This window comes from Anoplophora glabripennis, unplaced genomic scaffold (assembly GCF_000390285.2).
Source record: "Anoplophora glabripennis isolate ALB-LARVAE unplaced genomic scaffold, Agla_2.0 scaffold233, whole genome shotgun sequence".
NCBI classification, from domain to species: Eukaryota; Metazoa; Arthropoda; class Insecta; order Coleoptera; family Cerambycidae; genus Anoplophora; species Anoplophora glabripennis.
This window is the reverse complement of record NW_019416413.1, coordinates 629,039-645,415: the sequence shown is the minus strand read 5'-3', so window position 1 is coordinate 645,415 and position 16,377 is coordinate 629,039. Positions and strand designations below refer to the sequence as shown.

Below are 16,377 nucleotides of genomic sequence, written 5' to 3'. Positions count from 1 at the left end.
GCAAGTACCAACGTGCTAGATAAGATTGTCATTCAAAAGTAAAACAATGACAACTATTACCTTTAAAGAATATTGAGACATTTTAGCAAATAACAGATAGATAACGATTGAACAACTTCCGGGCTAGTTGCCACTTCGCAGGTTTAGACTTCTTGATGTTTCGAGAAGTTATCTGGCTGATATTTGCATTCATTAGTCCATGATCAATTATTTTTACGAATGAGTTCTCAAATTCCAGGTATGTTAGTTCTAACCCTTCGTCTCGATTGAAATTATTTAAATTCTTCAGAATTTCTATTGCTTCCTTGTAGAGTTTTGGCCAAAATCTTCTCTCGCATCAGAATTTGATTTGTAAGGTCTCTACTGTGTCGTGTATCTGCCTTGTACTTCTTAATTGCTGAGTACTTATATGTGTCTTAGTTTGTCTAATGTGTGCTTTTTAGCATATACATAGGATGTTTTATATAGCGGCGCCCTGGAGTAGATAATTTCTGCATGTCTTTTAAGTTGCCTTTATCTTCCATGACGTGACGCAGACGGTATTGAAAATCCCCTATCTTATCAAAACATCCTTATACCTAGTAGCGCTTGGTATTAACATCTAGATCCTCTAGATGTGTCTGTTTGTCTTTTCATCTGTTACAATTAAAAAAGGACGATATACGTCCAGATCATCCAGTATTCTTCTTTTTCTTTGTCCTTAAGTGACCTTTAATGACTCGTTCAGTATACCAGTTCGTATATCCGTTTTCTATAAGAGCAGGTCACATTTTGGTTTGGTAATTAATTGTCTTTTCGTTAGCGTCGTGTTACTCATTTCATTATCATTATTTATATTTACATATAGATATCCAACCAATTTTGACGTCAAAATGTAGCTATTTTTATGTTCTTCAAACTAAGCTATAAAAAGTTTTATCATGCTGCTTCACTTTTTTATGAAAACGTGAAACAACCTAAACTTGGATAAATAACGCCAATAAATAATGAAATAGGCAATAAATCATTTAAACAACACATTCGTTAGAAATTTCAAATTTATGCTATATTCATCAATTTTTTGTGCTGAATTCATTTATACAAAAAAAAACTATTGCATTGCATTTAAAATTTTTGAGAAAAATCCATAAAACGGTATTCTTTTGAAATAACGCCATCTATAGGTTGCCATATTGAGGTAAATGACATTTCCCATTCATCACGAGATAAAGCATGAAAATACCTTTTTAACGATATACAACACTATGGGCTTTTGATAAGCCAAGCCTTAAAGAAATGCTCTCTTAGTTTATTTATTGATCAACATTTTTTTCCCGTTCTAGTACCTATACTTAGTGTATTTGTGTGTATACATCATTACATTATCTGGGCTTTACAGGTTGAACCGCAACTGAAAGTGTTGAGTCTTATCAGACGCGAACTGAGAACTGTATGTATTTTTCATTATATAAATGATCTAAAAAATGTAAATACTTCCATAAATTTGAAACTCAGCCACTGTCAATTTTCCTCATACCGTTACTGAGGAAAACGTTGTTGTTGTGTCCTTGATACCAACTGGGATTGATACATCTTAATGGGTTAGTTCTATGACTGAATCGTCATGGCTCCTGTACGTGGGCCAGAATGTTAGACAGTGGCAGTTCGTCAGCTAACTTAGAAAATAATATTGCCGTATTGCAATATATAGCATAAAAATAAAAAATTGAAGCCGGCTCTATTCCCCTTTTGTAAAAAAAGCACAGCAAAGTATCAAAAATGGTTTAATTTTAATAAGAATTAATGCCCTTTTACATTTGCTGGAACCGCGTAGTCGGCGGCACGAGCGTATGATTAAAAAACTAATATTTGTACAGACGTTTTAACATTAATTCCACGAGTAATACGCAACCGGTAGTAACTGTCGGCTAGCCATTTCCGACAAGTGTATAAAGGTACTTTCTCTCCGTTCACATCATACGATACGGCACGATAATTTATTCGAAACGGTAGTTGAATAGAGTTGAGGATCTATCGACCGAACATGTAGATTGAAAACTATGCGCTACTGACATTTTTATCGATTTGAAAAAACAATCGAATCCGTACCATTTTAAACTTGTTTTATTATTAAAATGTTTTTCTCTATCCATTTCAGGATATAATAATTCCTTACACCCAGGTCTAACAGATAATTGGAAACAAAACTCACCTACTATTGGTTATATATTTGTCTTGGTATAAGCAAAGATCTCAGTTTTGAGATAGAAAAATTAGATTTTCACTTTTTTACTTTTTTGAATAACTCAACAAAGAAAAACAATCGGAAAATTTTCCACTTTTGATTTTCAATTCGTTTTTGTCTCCTTAATCAAATCCCAAAAGGACGGGCGTCAATTTTGGAACACCCCTTATAGCTGTCTTTTAATAAATAGGGGAAAGTCATTTCAAATTATTTGACATTATTAGAATGTGCTTATAATGTAGCTGATTCGATTATATATTTCTGGAAGAACATAAAAATAGTGCAGTACTGGATTTTTTTATATTCTCTTATTATTTTAATATATTTTCTTTTAATTCATTCATTAAATAAAAAAAATACTCAGAAATCATCCTGCACTTAGCGAAGTGCTGACTTCTGACTTTAATCTGGTCAGATTGTCGTACCCATCCCCACTCCCTTTCTTTCTCTCTATCGAAGTCTCCGTTCTAGTAATATGATTGTATTACTGGTCACATAATAATTTAATTTCAACGTTATTTTTAACCCACTCGACTAATTTTTACAATGTTTTAGCGACTCGATGGTCTTCCGACCCAATATAAGAGTATATACAGGGTGTGGCGTGTATAATCTATAAAAATTAAACTACAGCTTCCTGATGATATTTGTAATAGAAAAGTCTTATACGAAAAAGTTCTATCTACGCGTTTTTTTTTTTGTAATAAATTAAAGTTCATTTATTCAACGAAAATGAAGGCCGACCCTGTGTTATTTATTAAAAAATTTGGAAATGTTTTTATGCGACCCGAGATGCAACCTTATAATTTAAGTCGGTATAATCTAATACTAGCAACACCAAAAGGTTAGCTTACATTGTCAAAATAAAATAAAAAATTTGTGCAGTCAACTGATTTTGTATTTGTATTGAATTCATTATTCACTTAATTACTAAATATTAAGTATCGTCCATCGACCCATCAGTGCTAAAAAGTGAAAGATTCCAGACAAAAGTTTTTATTTTGTAATCTCACGATAGTGACAGTGTAATTTATATAAAGAAGTAAAAAATAAGAATAGCGTGCCAATTGCATTAAAAACGAGTTTCTTATTTCTTACTTTGTTTAATTTTTTAGTTTGTGCACAAACTAGTTTTACAATGAACTGAGAAAACAATGCATTTACTATTTCCGAACGTGTCGATATGGTGTTAGTGTATGGTGCAGCCGGAGAAAATGCGCTCGCGGCGACTAGGTTGTACCGGCAACGATGGCCACAACGTCACCCCCATGTGCAAATACAATCGTACAGTGCGTTCAGCGGCTGCGAGATATGGAAAGTGTTATTCCTCGAGGAGAAGGACATGGTCAGTAAGTGAACCTTAATGTTGAAGAAGCAGTGTTGGAAAATCTTGACGAAGACCCCACAATTAGTACTCGACGACTCGCACAGCAAGTAGGAACCTCATCTCGAACCGTACATCGCATCTTAAGGCGCCAGCCGTTGCACCACTATCATCTGCAACTAGTTCAACAGATTTTACCCCCGGATTGTGATCAACGAATGCGTTTTTGCAGATGGTTTTTACAGCAATGTGCCAATCAAGTAGACTGTCCTGTTTATGTTTGTGTGATGAAGTGAATTTCCATAATATGCACATATGGGCCGATGAAAATCCTCACGCGGTTAGGGAAACTCATTTTCAACATCGGTTCTCGGTAAATGTTAGGGCCGGCATAATAGGCGATGTACTTGTGGGTACCTATTTCTTTGAAGGACGACTAAATGGACCAACATATGCTGACTTTTTGGAGAACCGGTTTCCTGAATTTTTGGACGATGTGACATTACAAGTTCGGGCACGCATGTTTTATCTTCAAGGTGGGGCTCGTCCACACAGTACTCAAGAAGTAACGACACTTTTGAATGAAATGTTTCCTCAGCGATGGATTGGACGCTTTGGTGTTGTACCGTGGCTATCTCGGTCACCCAATCTAACTCCAATGGACTTTTATCTTTGGAGTCACTTTTTTTTTTTTGGAGGATATAAATAAATCTTCGGTTCTAGCAAATAATGGACACCATCCATACAAATTATCTTTGGTTCAAAATTTAAGACTTAATGATTACAACAGACGTCTGGAGTATATTGCCTACGTTATGGTTCAGTTACATGACGACCCTCAGTTCCTCCATAAAATTATGTGGACCGATGAAGCAAGTTTTCACAATAATGGTATGGTTAATCGGCATAATAGTCATTACTGGTCTGTCGAAAATCCTCACTGGGTCAGAGAAACCCATTTTCAATCAATTTGGGGAAGTAATGTGTGGTGCGGCTTATTTAATGAACGATTAATTGGACCATACTATTATCAAGGTACTTTGACTGATGATAGATATTTGTACTTTTTAAGAGGTGTTGTTCCCGATCTTATTGAAGAAATTCCATTAAATGAGCGCTCACTATGTGGTGGCAGCATGACAAAGCACCACCTCATAACTCACATGCTGTAACGCATTTTTTATCTGAAAAATTTGGAGGGAACTGGATTGGTAATCAGAGACCTGTTAGGAGGCCTGCACGGTCACTTGACCTGAGTCCTCCCGATTTTTATCTGTGGGGACATTTAAAGCAAGTTATGTACGCTGAAAAACCAAATAACGTTGAAGATCTACAGAATAAAATCACTCGTGCTTGCCTTTAAATACTTTCAGAAATTTCGGTCTTTTTGTACACGAGCACTTTTAAGGAGGTATGAATTGTGTCAAAATGAAAAGGGCCGACAATTTGAGCACATTTTATAATAGCTATAATGTTTTTTATTTTGTATTATTCCTAAGAGTACTTATTAAAAAAATGTTACTCCAAAAATGTTTTTACATTACTTCAAAAACGGTTAATGATAGGTATAGAACATGGTTAATCAAATATGTTCAGAAATAAAAGGAAAACCCAAAAACTTAAAAATATACAGGGTGTTCCATTAAAAAAATTTAAGTTCCGCAATATACCATCTTTTTGGGGCACCCTGTATATTTGAAAATCAAATAATTAATCGCATCTTTTTAAGCAGAAAACCTTTTCTATATAACATTTCTTTCTATCTCGACTAGTTTCCGAGATAATGCCTGCCAAGATAGTTCTGGGACACCCTGTATATAGTTCTCTGTTGATGCCGCTATCGTTTTCGAGATATTAAATTAAATTATTATTGAGATATTTAAATTATTACCCAAATTTTCATTATCGTGAAATATGTGCACAGATGTTTAGAAACTGTAATTTTTTTATTCAAAGTATACTGTATCTCGAAAAAAGGGTTCACAACTATTTCTTCAATTATTTTGCCTACATGAATTCAATACATTGGGTTAATTAATCCCGAAATATCCTGTACAAATTACTTGCAGGTGAAGCAATAACATATTTTCAAATTGATTCTATTTTTTTTCTAGGACTTCATGTCTAAGAAAATTAAAATGTCAGAAACGTTTGAGCCTGAAACGGGGGAAATGATAGTTAAGCGGGTGAGCGTTCCCATAGGACTTGAAGAATTAATGGAAGGCTTAACAAAAGAGGTGCTTCTAAAGAAACCAGACGATATTTATTTATTCGCAGCAGATTACTTTTCACGTCTGCTTATACTAAGAGATAAAGGTGCATATAAAGGTAAATGTTTGCTTACTGAATATATGTGTACTATGTTTAGTATGTTCTTTTTCATTTAAAAAAATCATCCACCACCTAATAGCTCCCACATGCTCTATCGCATGTCTGTAAACAGGAGCGGCTTAAGGTAAAATTTTTACCCGGGCGAGAGGGTAATTTGGCGCCCCCTCTCCCTTAAAACCAAAAATCACATTGGTGGAAAATAATTAGAAAAAAATAATCGTTTCGCGGTAACAATGTAAGACATATACTGTATTATGATGTAGCCTACATTATACTGTGTAGGTTATACTACCCCTCTCGATGCGACGCCCCAGGCAGTCGTCCAAGCCGCCCGGGCCTTAAGCCGCCCCTGTCTGTAAAGTAATTATAGAAAAAAACTGACAAAGAAAAAATTCTGACTCTGTCTTTGATTTTAGTTAAAACACAGCGCAATGCGCAATCCGTCGTCAAACAAACTCCCAAACAGCCAATAGAGAAATTACTAGTTCGGGGAGCTTCAAAACAACTCTCCAGACAAATCAGCGTGAGAGGCGAATCGCCAACGAAAAAGGTTCCCCCCGTTAGAAAACCTCTAGCACGCATGGGCAGGGAAGGTAAAGACATCGAGCGGAACAAAATTGTTGACAGGAGGAAGACAAGAATGTCTGAAGGGATTGAAACCAAGGTTACAGAGTCTAAACCGAAGCAAGTCTTTGCTACACCCCGACCTGCACCAAACAGCAATGAGGAGAAAGACAAAAGTATTTTAAATAAAAGAGATAGATCGTTGAGCAGTACCAGGCGTGGAAGATCATCAAGTAGAAATGCTCAAGTAACTCCTCGCCAAAAAAGTACTTCAACTCCGAGAAAGACAGAAACATCTTCTGAAAGTGAGAAATCTGGTAAAATTAGCAGAGGCGATGATAAACACAAATTGGTAAAGAATGATAATAAAAAAGAAAAACCTGTGGTTTCTCAAATTTCAAGTATAGAAGAAAGTCAGGAGTACGTCAAAGATGGAAAATTGACAGTAACCTCACCAAAAATTGTTAAACATCCTAAAGTTTCAGACAGTCAAGAAATGATAAACTCTATAGTTGTACCTCAAGTAGTTGATCACATAGCTACAACTGCTGATAAACGTTCTTCTGTAAATAATATCAACGAGACAGAAAAACCTGTTGAAGGTAGTGAAAAAATTGCAGTTGATATGGATGATGATGTTATGGAAAGAAAGGAGTCGTTAGTAAGGAAAGATGTTGCTGATGAATATTTTAATGTCAGTAATGAGAAGAAATACAAAAACGGTAAGGAGAAACATGAGACAAATAATCATAGTGGTATTGATAATAAAGTATCTGAGGAAAATGTAAAGAGAATTGATTCAATGAGCGGTGAAAATAAAAATAATAGTATGCAATCTGATATAGACAAAATAGAAAGAAGTATTAAAAGTGATGCAGAAGAAATTAAATCCGATGAAACAGTTTCGGTAGAATTAAAACCAAAAAGTGTAAAAAGTAATGAATCTTCGGAAAATACGCATGAACATAATAAAAGTGATCAACATCTAAGAAGGGATCACGATGAAACTTTTCCATTTGCTAATCAAAATAATAATAATAGTTTGGAAAGTGCAAACCGATATGAAAAAGTGGAAACTAAGGTGACCGGTAATTTTGAGGAAGAAAATTTAGAATTAAAAACTGAAGGCAATGAAGAAGCAGATATGAATTTGAAATCTGAGATGGAAAGTAAAATAAATTTAACTACTAGTCAAGACGATTCAAAAGAAATTTTGCGTACAGAACATTTAAACAGTGATATTGACAATAATCAGCAAAATTATAGTAAATCTAAGATAGAAAGAGAAGGCAATGCTGCAATAATTAGCCTTAATGAAAATGAAACGAAGACGACTGAGAAAGAAAAATTACTTGAAAAAATAAAGTCCTCTGATTTTGAAATACTAGATAGTACTAAAATTAAAGAAAACTCCAAAACAGAGTCAGAAACTGGAACGCAAAAAGATGTATATGTGTCAGACGAAGATCATATAAAAGATGATGATAAGAAAGAATACTCAAACCAATCAAATGATAGCAATAATAAGAAGGGACAAGAGGACAACGTTACAAGTAAAAATCCTTATGAAAATAAAACAGAGATTAATGACAGAGAGCTTGCGAAATTAAAATGTACTGATCCTATTATATCCGAAATAATAGATGATAATAAAATTCAGGAGAAATTCGAAACTGGGAACGGCGCAATTTCAGAAACTATGACTCAAAATGATTTGCATGCTTCAGAGGTAGATGATACGAAAAAGAATAGTGATAGTGTCACAACTCAATTAATAAAAGAGCGTTCAAACCAACAAAATGAGCTTATTGTTAATAAAGATGAAGGTAGTATTTCAAAAAGTAGTATTAATGAAAATAAAACTGTTATTTCTGGTGAAGGAAAACTAAAAAATGAACAGTTCCCTGGTCCTGCTATTTCCGAGTTAATAAATAGCACTACAATTGAGAAGAATTTAGAACTTGTCCCTAAAACGAATTCCGATATAGAAAAATCTAAAGAACGTGAAGAGAAAGATAAAGTAGCAGAAAATACTATTGATGAGTTAGATCATCCTTCTTTTGTTAGTAAGGTAACTCCGAACACAACAAATAAAGAACACCCAGAGAAAGTTGCAGAAAAAGAAAAAAATACAATACCCAATGACACTACTTTAAAACCTGGTGCGGATGATGTAGAAATTATAAAAACAAATTGTAAAATTGAAAACAAAGAAAGAATTGAGGGAATAGAAAATTTGCAACCATTATGTAAAGATGAAGAAGATTCAGGAAAATTACAAGGAGTTGAGGATAAAAAATTGGATAGTACGTCTGAAGACTTAAAAACAGAGAATGATAGTAGTGTATCATTAGAAAGTGATAATAAACCTGAGATAGATAAACCTCTTAATAATTTAATATCACAAAATACTAAAGAAGAGAAAGAAGAAGGAGAAAGTTCAACGTTATCATTAAAAACCGACGAAATAAATATGCCTGGAAAAGAAAATTCACCCACAGAAACTAATAACATAAAATACGAGGAAGACGAAATAACCGCACTCTGTACCAGTACAATAGATGGTGCTGATAATATCGAAAAAAAGAAGGATATTGTCAAACCTGTACGAGAAAAAATCGAAGATAAATTAAAAAGTGATAGTGACTCAAGTACTGAAGATAGCAGTAATAAATTAGGGCAGGATATTAAACCTATTGAAAAAATTAATGAAAATGACATGCAAACCAAGGAAAAAATTGATTTGGACTATGCAGTGTTGAAGTCTGAAAGTCAGTTAAAATTAGATGATCATTCTATAGAGGGAGATAAAGAGAAGTATATTTCAATTCCAATAGATAATTCAGATGGGAGTGTCTTAAAGGAAGGTAAAACTGAAATTACTCAGCTTAACATTAGTCCATCAGTCGAATCGAAAGAACGGTATAAGGATGCTAAGTTAAGCGAGAATAATATTTTGAATAAGAGTCAAAAGGAAGATGACAAAAATGAGAGTTACAAGGAAAACAATGGAATAAAAACTACAACTGTTCTTGACGTTAAGCCTGACGTATCCAGTGATAGTTATTCTACTAGTACCGATGAAGATATTACTAATAAAGAAACAACTGTATCTACTACAAATACAACTGATAAAGATAACTCTAATGATACATCTAAGGATGAATCGAACGTACAGAAAAGTTTTTCAGATTCTTCCATAGATCAACTAGATGCTAAAACAGCAAAAATTGATGATAACAGTTTGGAAGAAGATAAGGGGAAACATATTATCCATCAGTCAGAAGAGGATGCTATAAATAATATATCGAAATCTTTAGAAGACAACTTTTCACATAGGAATGGAGACAAAGACAGTACTACTAATGCAATAAGGTCAGTTGTAAGTATTGCTGAAGGTGGTTCAATGGATCAGAGGGTAAAAACATATATTAACAATTTCATCCAAAATGAAAAACAACATCTGTTTGTTGGAATGTCTAACATAGCCAGTGGCACTGGTGCAGAGTTAGAAAAGCAAACCGATGAACCATTCATAAAGACAAATATATCAGACACAATGCAAGAAAAACATCTAGTCACAAATGAGATACTGAATAAACAGTACAAAAAGGAAGAAAACAGTCATGGTGGTGAAGAAAATGCTATAGACCATCCGTTACAAGAGTTAAAAGATGAGGAAACGAAAAATATTATAAATTCCACTATAAATGTCGTTACTGACGGGTTGCTTGATCACCAGGTTAAATCTTATATAAATCATTTTATACAAAACGAAAAACAAAAAGTATTTATTAAAAATCCTGATGATATAACTGACGATAATGTGAAGATTGCTACAACAGTTGATCAGGCAAAAGAACAAATAGAAGATCCATCAACAATCAAGTCTAATGAAGAAGACATTATAAAATCCGCAAAATCTGTGACGGAAGCGAAACACCCGTGTGATATAGATAACAAATATATTACTGATTTTTTACAAAAGGAGACGGAAAATGTTTACATACAGGATTGTGATGCAAATAAAAATCTTGCAATTGCCATTGAAAAAGAAATCATTACAAGTGACAACGAATCTAACTCGAAAAAACATGTTAATAACTCATTCAAAGAAAATAATGAGTTGGAAAAAAAGCCTGAAAGCGAGAAAATTAGCGAACATAACTTTTCAACTGAATCGAATATGGAAAATATAAAAGAAACTCTTGACCCAAAGAAAACAATGGAAGAAGATAAAAAAATAAGACGAATTAAAACAGTTGATGTCATAAGAGATGAAAATAAAAATAAGGCTCAAATAAAAAGTCGAATTCCTACAGCTGATTATAGAACTAGGGGAAAGATGGACGAAAATGAAAAACATACACGTATGAAACGATCCAGTTCATACAGTGATAATGTCAGGCCCCCTGTTGAAAATGATACTGCTATCGTAGACGAAAAATTCACATCTACTACAAATAAAGGTGGAGTTGAGTTATTAACTAAAGATTTAAATAAATCTGTGGTAACTAAAGAGAAGAAACACGACCAAGAAAAAGCTGAAACAGTTAAAGAAGTAGAACCTGCGGTAGCATCCACAAGTAGCTCTAGTGAATATGCTAATGAAAATCAGACAAAGAAAATAAATAAAGAATTTTTAGAAGATAGCAATAGAAGCGAGAATTCTTTAAAAAACACCACGTCTGATTTTAATTTACAACATGAAGGAAAAAATCAAGATTTGACAAAAAATGATGATTCTCAAAAAGAAGTAGCAGCTGCAAGGAAAAATAAAGCAGAAATTTTTGAAAAGCGGGAAACAGCTGATGAAGTTACCGGTGATAAAAATGAAGACATGGAAGAGAGAAAAGAAAAGAAAAATAAATATCAACTTGACGAAGCTGCTGTAATCATTCAGAAAATTTGGCGCGGTTTTAAAATTAGAAATGAAAAAGGTGTCAAAAGTAGATTCATGAAAGACGATGAAAAAGTGATCACTAATCAAACTGCACTAGATAGTGCTGGAACACACAAGTCCACAGTTTTAAAATTGGCCTCAAAGCCTGAAGATGAATTCATTAAAGCTGTAACATTAATTCAGAAAGTTTGGAGAGGATTTAGAGTAAGAAAACTAGCAAAAGCACATATTGACTTAAAAAGTGGGGAAAAAATTGCCACAAAAGATCCAAATAGTAGAACGCCTAAAGAAACAACTTCAAGAAATCAAAATGAAGTAAAAACGCCACAAGAGATAGAATATTTGAAACAACAATCTGAAAATAAATTTGTTGAGGCTGCGATATTAATTCAGAAAATTTGGCGCGGATTTAAAGTTAGGAAACCGCTTAAAAATAACACTAAACAAATAATAGATGGCAAAAAGACGAAAGATTCAGTGATTCCTCTTAGTGAAAAAGATATCAAATATGACATGCCGAACGTAGAAATAAGTAAAAAACAAATAGCTACAGAGAATGCAACAAATCAGGAATCAACAGACTCAAAATCATGTCTGAAATCCGAAGAATTCATTAAAGCTGCAGTACTAATTCAAAAAATTTGGAGAGGATTTAGAGTAAGAAAGCAGTCCAAGATAGGTTTTAAGTTAAAAAATAGTCAAAATAATGAAAGAGAGGAACCCATAAGTAAAAATGTTGGAGAAGTAGCCAAAGGTCAAAATGAAATAAAAATTTCACAGGGGATATTACAGTTAAAATCACAAGGAGAAGACGAATTTGTTAAAGCAGCTATGTTAATCCAGAAAATTTGGCGTGGATTTAAAGTACGAAAATTATTTAAGTTGAAACAAGAAATTGTTGGTAAAAAGAAAACTGATTCAGAGGTTTCAGTTAATGGAAATGATTCCAAAAGTAGTGTAATCAAAGAAGGAGCTATAGCTAAACAAATTACAGGAGAAGGTACAAAAATCCAAGAAACAACGAAATTGCAATCGTCTTTAAAATCTGAGGATGAATTTACTAAAGCTGCAATATTAATTCAAAAAATTTGGCGAGGATTTAAAGTAAGAAATTTAACGAAGAACAAATTTGAATCAAAACATAAAGAACAAATAATTACAGAGAAAAATGTGAAGATAAGTAATCAAATTGGAGCAAAACCATTGAAAGAAACAACACACTTCAAACAATCACAAAGAGAAAATGAGTTTGTTAAAGCTGCTGTATTAATTCAAAAAATTTGGCGCGGATTTAAAGTGAGGAAACAAATAGAACTTAACATGAAAGATAGAACTGATAGTAAAATAGATACCGATTTACCGATACCTACAGCATCTATAAAAACAGAAGAGGAATTCAATAAAGCAGCAGTACTAATTCAAAAAAATTGGAAAGGATTTAAAGTAAGAAATCTGTCGAAGAGAGAATCTAAGTTAATAAATGATGTTGATAATGTACATAAAAAGCAAAACAACACTTTTAAGGATGGAACATTAACAAAACAAGTTGTAGTACAGGAAAATGAAGAACAATTTGTAAAAGCTGCAATTTTAATTCAAAAATTTTGGCGCGGATTTAAAGTGAGGAATACATTAAAGAAAAAATCAGAAAACAACAGTAAGCCGGAAAAATCAGATTATTTAAAAAGCATAGTACCCAAAGAAGCTGTCTTGATTAAACAAATTATAGCAGAAACAGCTTCACCACAATCAAAACAACAAGAGGGACAAAATAAAAGTAAGGAAAATAAGAAAATAGAAGGAGGGGATGATAAATTAGGCATTAAGACCAGTGAATTAGATGATGAATCTGTAAAAGCTGCAATAATGATACAAAAAATATGGCGAGGCTTTAACGTACGAAAGGTTAGACAGCAAACAGAAGTTTTTGGAAAACCGGTAAATAACGAAAAACCTGCAATAGAAACTGTAAGAGAAATTGACCCAAAAGATAAAAAATCGGCCTTGAAAATACAGTCCCTATGGAGAGGTTATCAAGTTAGGAAAAATATCAATGTAATTAAAAACAAGGTATGTTTGAAACGAGAAAATTGGCACAGCAAAATTAAAACATGCATAAATCGTTTGTTCTAGCTAGAAGACACAATAACTTCGAACGATGCTGGTAAGGGAAAGGAATTAACCGATGGCGATATTTTAAATGCAGCAACCAAAATCCAAGCGGGTGTTCGAGGATATTTGCAGCGAAAAAAATTTAAAAACGATATTAATAAGTTAAATAGTATCTCTGAAGAAGGTGACAAAGGTATATATAACGCAACTGTAAAAGAAGGCGATGGTAATGGTTGTAATGTAATTGATAGAAAGCTCTCAGAAGAGGAGGTTTTAAAAGCACTTGAAGATCTTAATAAATTAAAGGTACCAAATGATATTCCTATACTGCATGAAATTGATAAGCCAAAATTTTATAGAAGTGACACTGTACAAGAACCTCAGTTTGAAAGAAAACATAATCCACCACTACTTAAATCAAATTCAGTAAATTATATCCCAATAAAAGATGCTAGCACCTCAAGTTTGTTGAACATAGATGATAATAATAACGCAAATAAATTTAACAAATCTCCATTAGGAATAAAAGTACAGGATGCAAGAGACCATGTGGCAGGGGAAAATTTAAACAAATTAACAAATGAAGAAATAGATTTAAATAGAAAAATTATTAATGCGAATAATATCGACAGAAATACACATAATGTACATCAAAAGCTTAATACAAATAAAGAAGACTCTATACATCACAATAAATTGGATTTAAATCAAATTCCCCAATTACATGATTGTGATAATTCTGTAACACATGATAATGAAAGTTCAATAAAGAAGTCTTCAACAAATAATGTTGCTGATGAAGAGGAAAATCATATTAATCCAGTAGATCAAGAAATTGCAAATATACTTATGGCGCCTGATGTTGAAAGTTCAATGAAAATTTCCAAAAATGTCAGTGAAGAAAATTTAAATAATATAAATCCGCAAGAATCCACAAAAGTTCAATCCAACCTAAACTTGCCATATAATTTACAAGAAAAAACTAATAAGAACATTTCAGTTGATACCAAAGGAGACTTGCCTATTATCGATAAAGAGATTGACAGTGCACCCCCCGGATATGATGAAAATAAATATAGTAATGCAGAAAAAAATATATATGAAAGGCCACTTAGTATGGATTCTAACGATTCTGTAGTAACAGTAATATACAAAGATATACCAGATAATAAAAGTGAATTTGAAGATAATGAAGTAAATGTCAATGTATCAGATAAAATAGATACTAAATCAAACGAGACTCTGTCAGAACAAGAAACATTAATCGGCGATTTACAAAATAAATTATTAGATCAAATATGTGGAAGAAATGATACACTTGATGAAACAGTTGACAAATTTGATATCGAACAACTGAGAAAGGAATTAGAAGAAACGGGGTTAATTTATAATACTGACGATAATAGTCATATCCGCCATGAAAATTCTAGAGAACTACTAGACGACCATGACCAGTTACTCGACTACTTGGAAGGTTATGAGTTATCTACTCAAGGTGAAAACGATGATCCTTATTTAAAAGACGCGAAACTTCGTTCGTCATCAAGGGACTTACCAGACATAAAAGAGGAAGACATTGAAAATAAATGTATTACAGTTACTGACCCGCATCAAATGAACGAAACAAAGGCATTTGAAAAAACGCAAGAAAACATTCAACATAAAGGGCAGCAAAGTATTCCAAATGGCATCAAAATTAATAAAGATCTTTCAGAGAATGATTTAAATGTAGACAAAATAAAATCTACGTTAAAAGAATGTGAAGATATTGCACGGGAAATAAATATGGGGTTTGAAGCCATCAATCTTGATGGAGCTGTGAATCAGGAATCCGATTATAAATCGAGATGCACTGAAAATTTATTCCAAAAGAATCAGCCTGATCAGTTATTTTGTGGAACCGCAGAAAAACAAAGTGAACCTAAAGTTATTCCCAATGATGTTGAGTTAATAACACCAGTTAATATGAAATTAAAAACTAATTTAAATATTACTCGTAATGGCGATCAGAACAATAGTGGTCAAGATTCTGCAGATCAAAAATATGCTGAAAAATCAGATTCTACAAATGGGCTCTTACATACTGGAGAACTTCATGATTCTGTGATTATTCCTCTCTTTGAAGACTCAGATTCCAAATCAGAAGATTTACCGAAAAATATGGACGTTGAACAGTTAACTAAGGACGTGTCTGATATTCAACCTTCAAAATTATTGCATACAGGAGAACTTCACGACACTCTTGTCGTGCCGTTTTCACTAAGGGCGCAAAATTTAGAAACTGACAATGGAAAACAGTTAAAGGATATTACTTTAACGACACCAGAAGTTCCTTTGGTACCTCCCTCAACTTCATCATCAAACCCAGATGTTAAAGTACCGCAGTTAAAGGATGATGACAAACTGAACACAAAAGGACTTATGCACACTGGAGAATTTCATGACGGTTTGGTGACACCCTTGACAATGGATGTTCATCAGGCTGTTACCGAAAGCTATAGTAATCCACCCAAAACTTCCGAAGGCGCTTTAGTTGAGTCAACCGATAAGCACCCTGCACCTGAATTTTCATCAAAACAGGATCAACCAACTAAACTTTTACATACAGGCGAGTTACATGATCCTATAGTCCTACCATTACCTAAAAAGTCTCCAGAAGGAACAGCTGAAGATTTAGAAAATTCTAAAAAAGCAGATGTTGGTGAACCAGAAAACAATCCAAGGCAAGTTGATAGTGAATGTCAGACTAGTGGCGATCCTGCCATAGAAGTTCAACTCCATGAAGTTCCAGGTCGAGTATTTATTATCATAGTAAGTGGATTTCACTAATGCATTGTTAGCTAGTGCACTGAACACTAATTATCATTTTTATATTTGTCTGTGATATATATATATATATAGGTGTTCGAGGATATTTGC

General features: G+C 33.3%; 2 protein-coding genes across 2 annotated transcripts in view; both read left to right on the top strand.

Moving 5' to 3' along the window:
* Window positions 1–5,686: 5,686 nt before the first annotated feature.
* On the top strand, window positions 5,687–15,022 carry LOC108908509. Its single transcript, XM_018712564.1, has 4 exons — window positions 5,687–5,876; window positions 6,296–13,416; window positions 13,480–14,953; window positions 15,006–15,022. The coding sequence occupies exons 1-4, from the start codon at window positions 5,687–5,689 to the stop codon at window positions 15,020–15,022; spliced, it is 8,802 nt and encodes a 2,933-aa protein (XP_018568080.1).
* Window positions 14,628–16,377, top strand: part of LOC108908510 — an 86,846-nt gene continuing 85,096 nt past the window's right edge. The window contains exon 1 of the mRNA XM_018712565.1: window positions 14,628–16,249. Within this exon, the coding sequence (XP_018568081.1) occupies window positions 15,073–16,249 (1,177 nt within the window). The 5' untranslated portion in view covers window positions 14,628–15,072. The remainder of the gene's footprint in view (window positions 16,250–16,377) is intronic.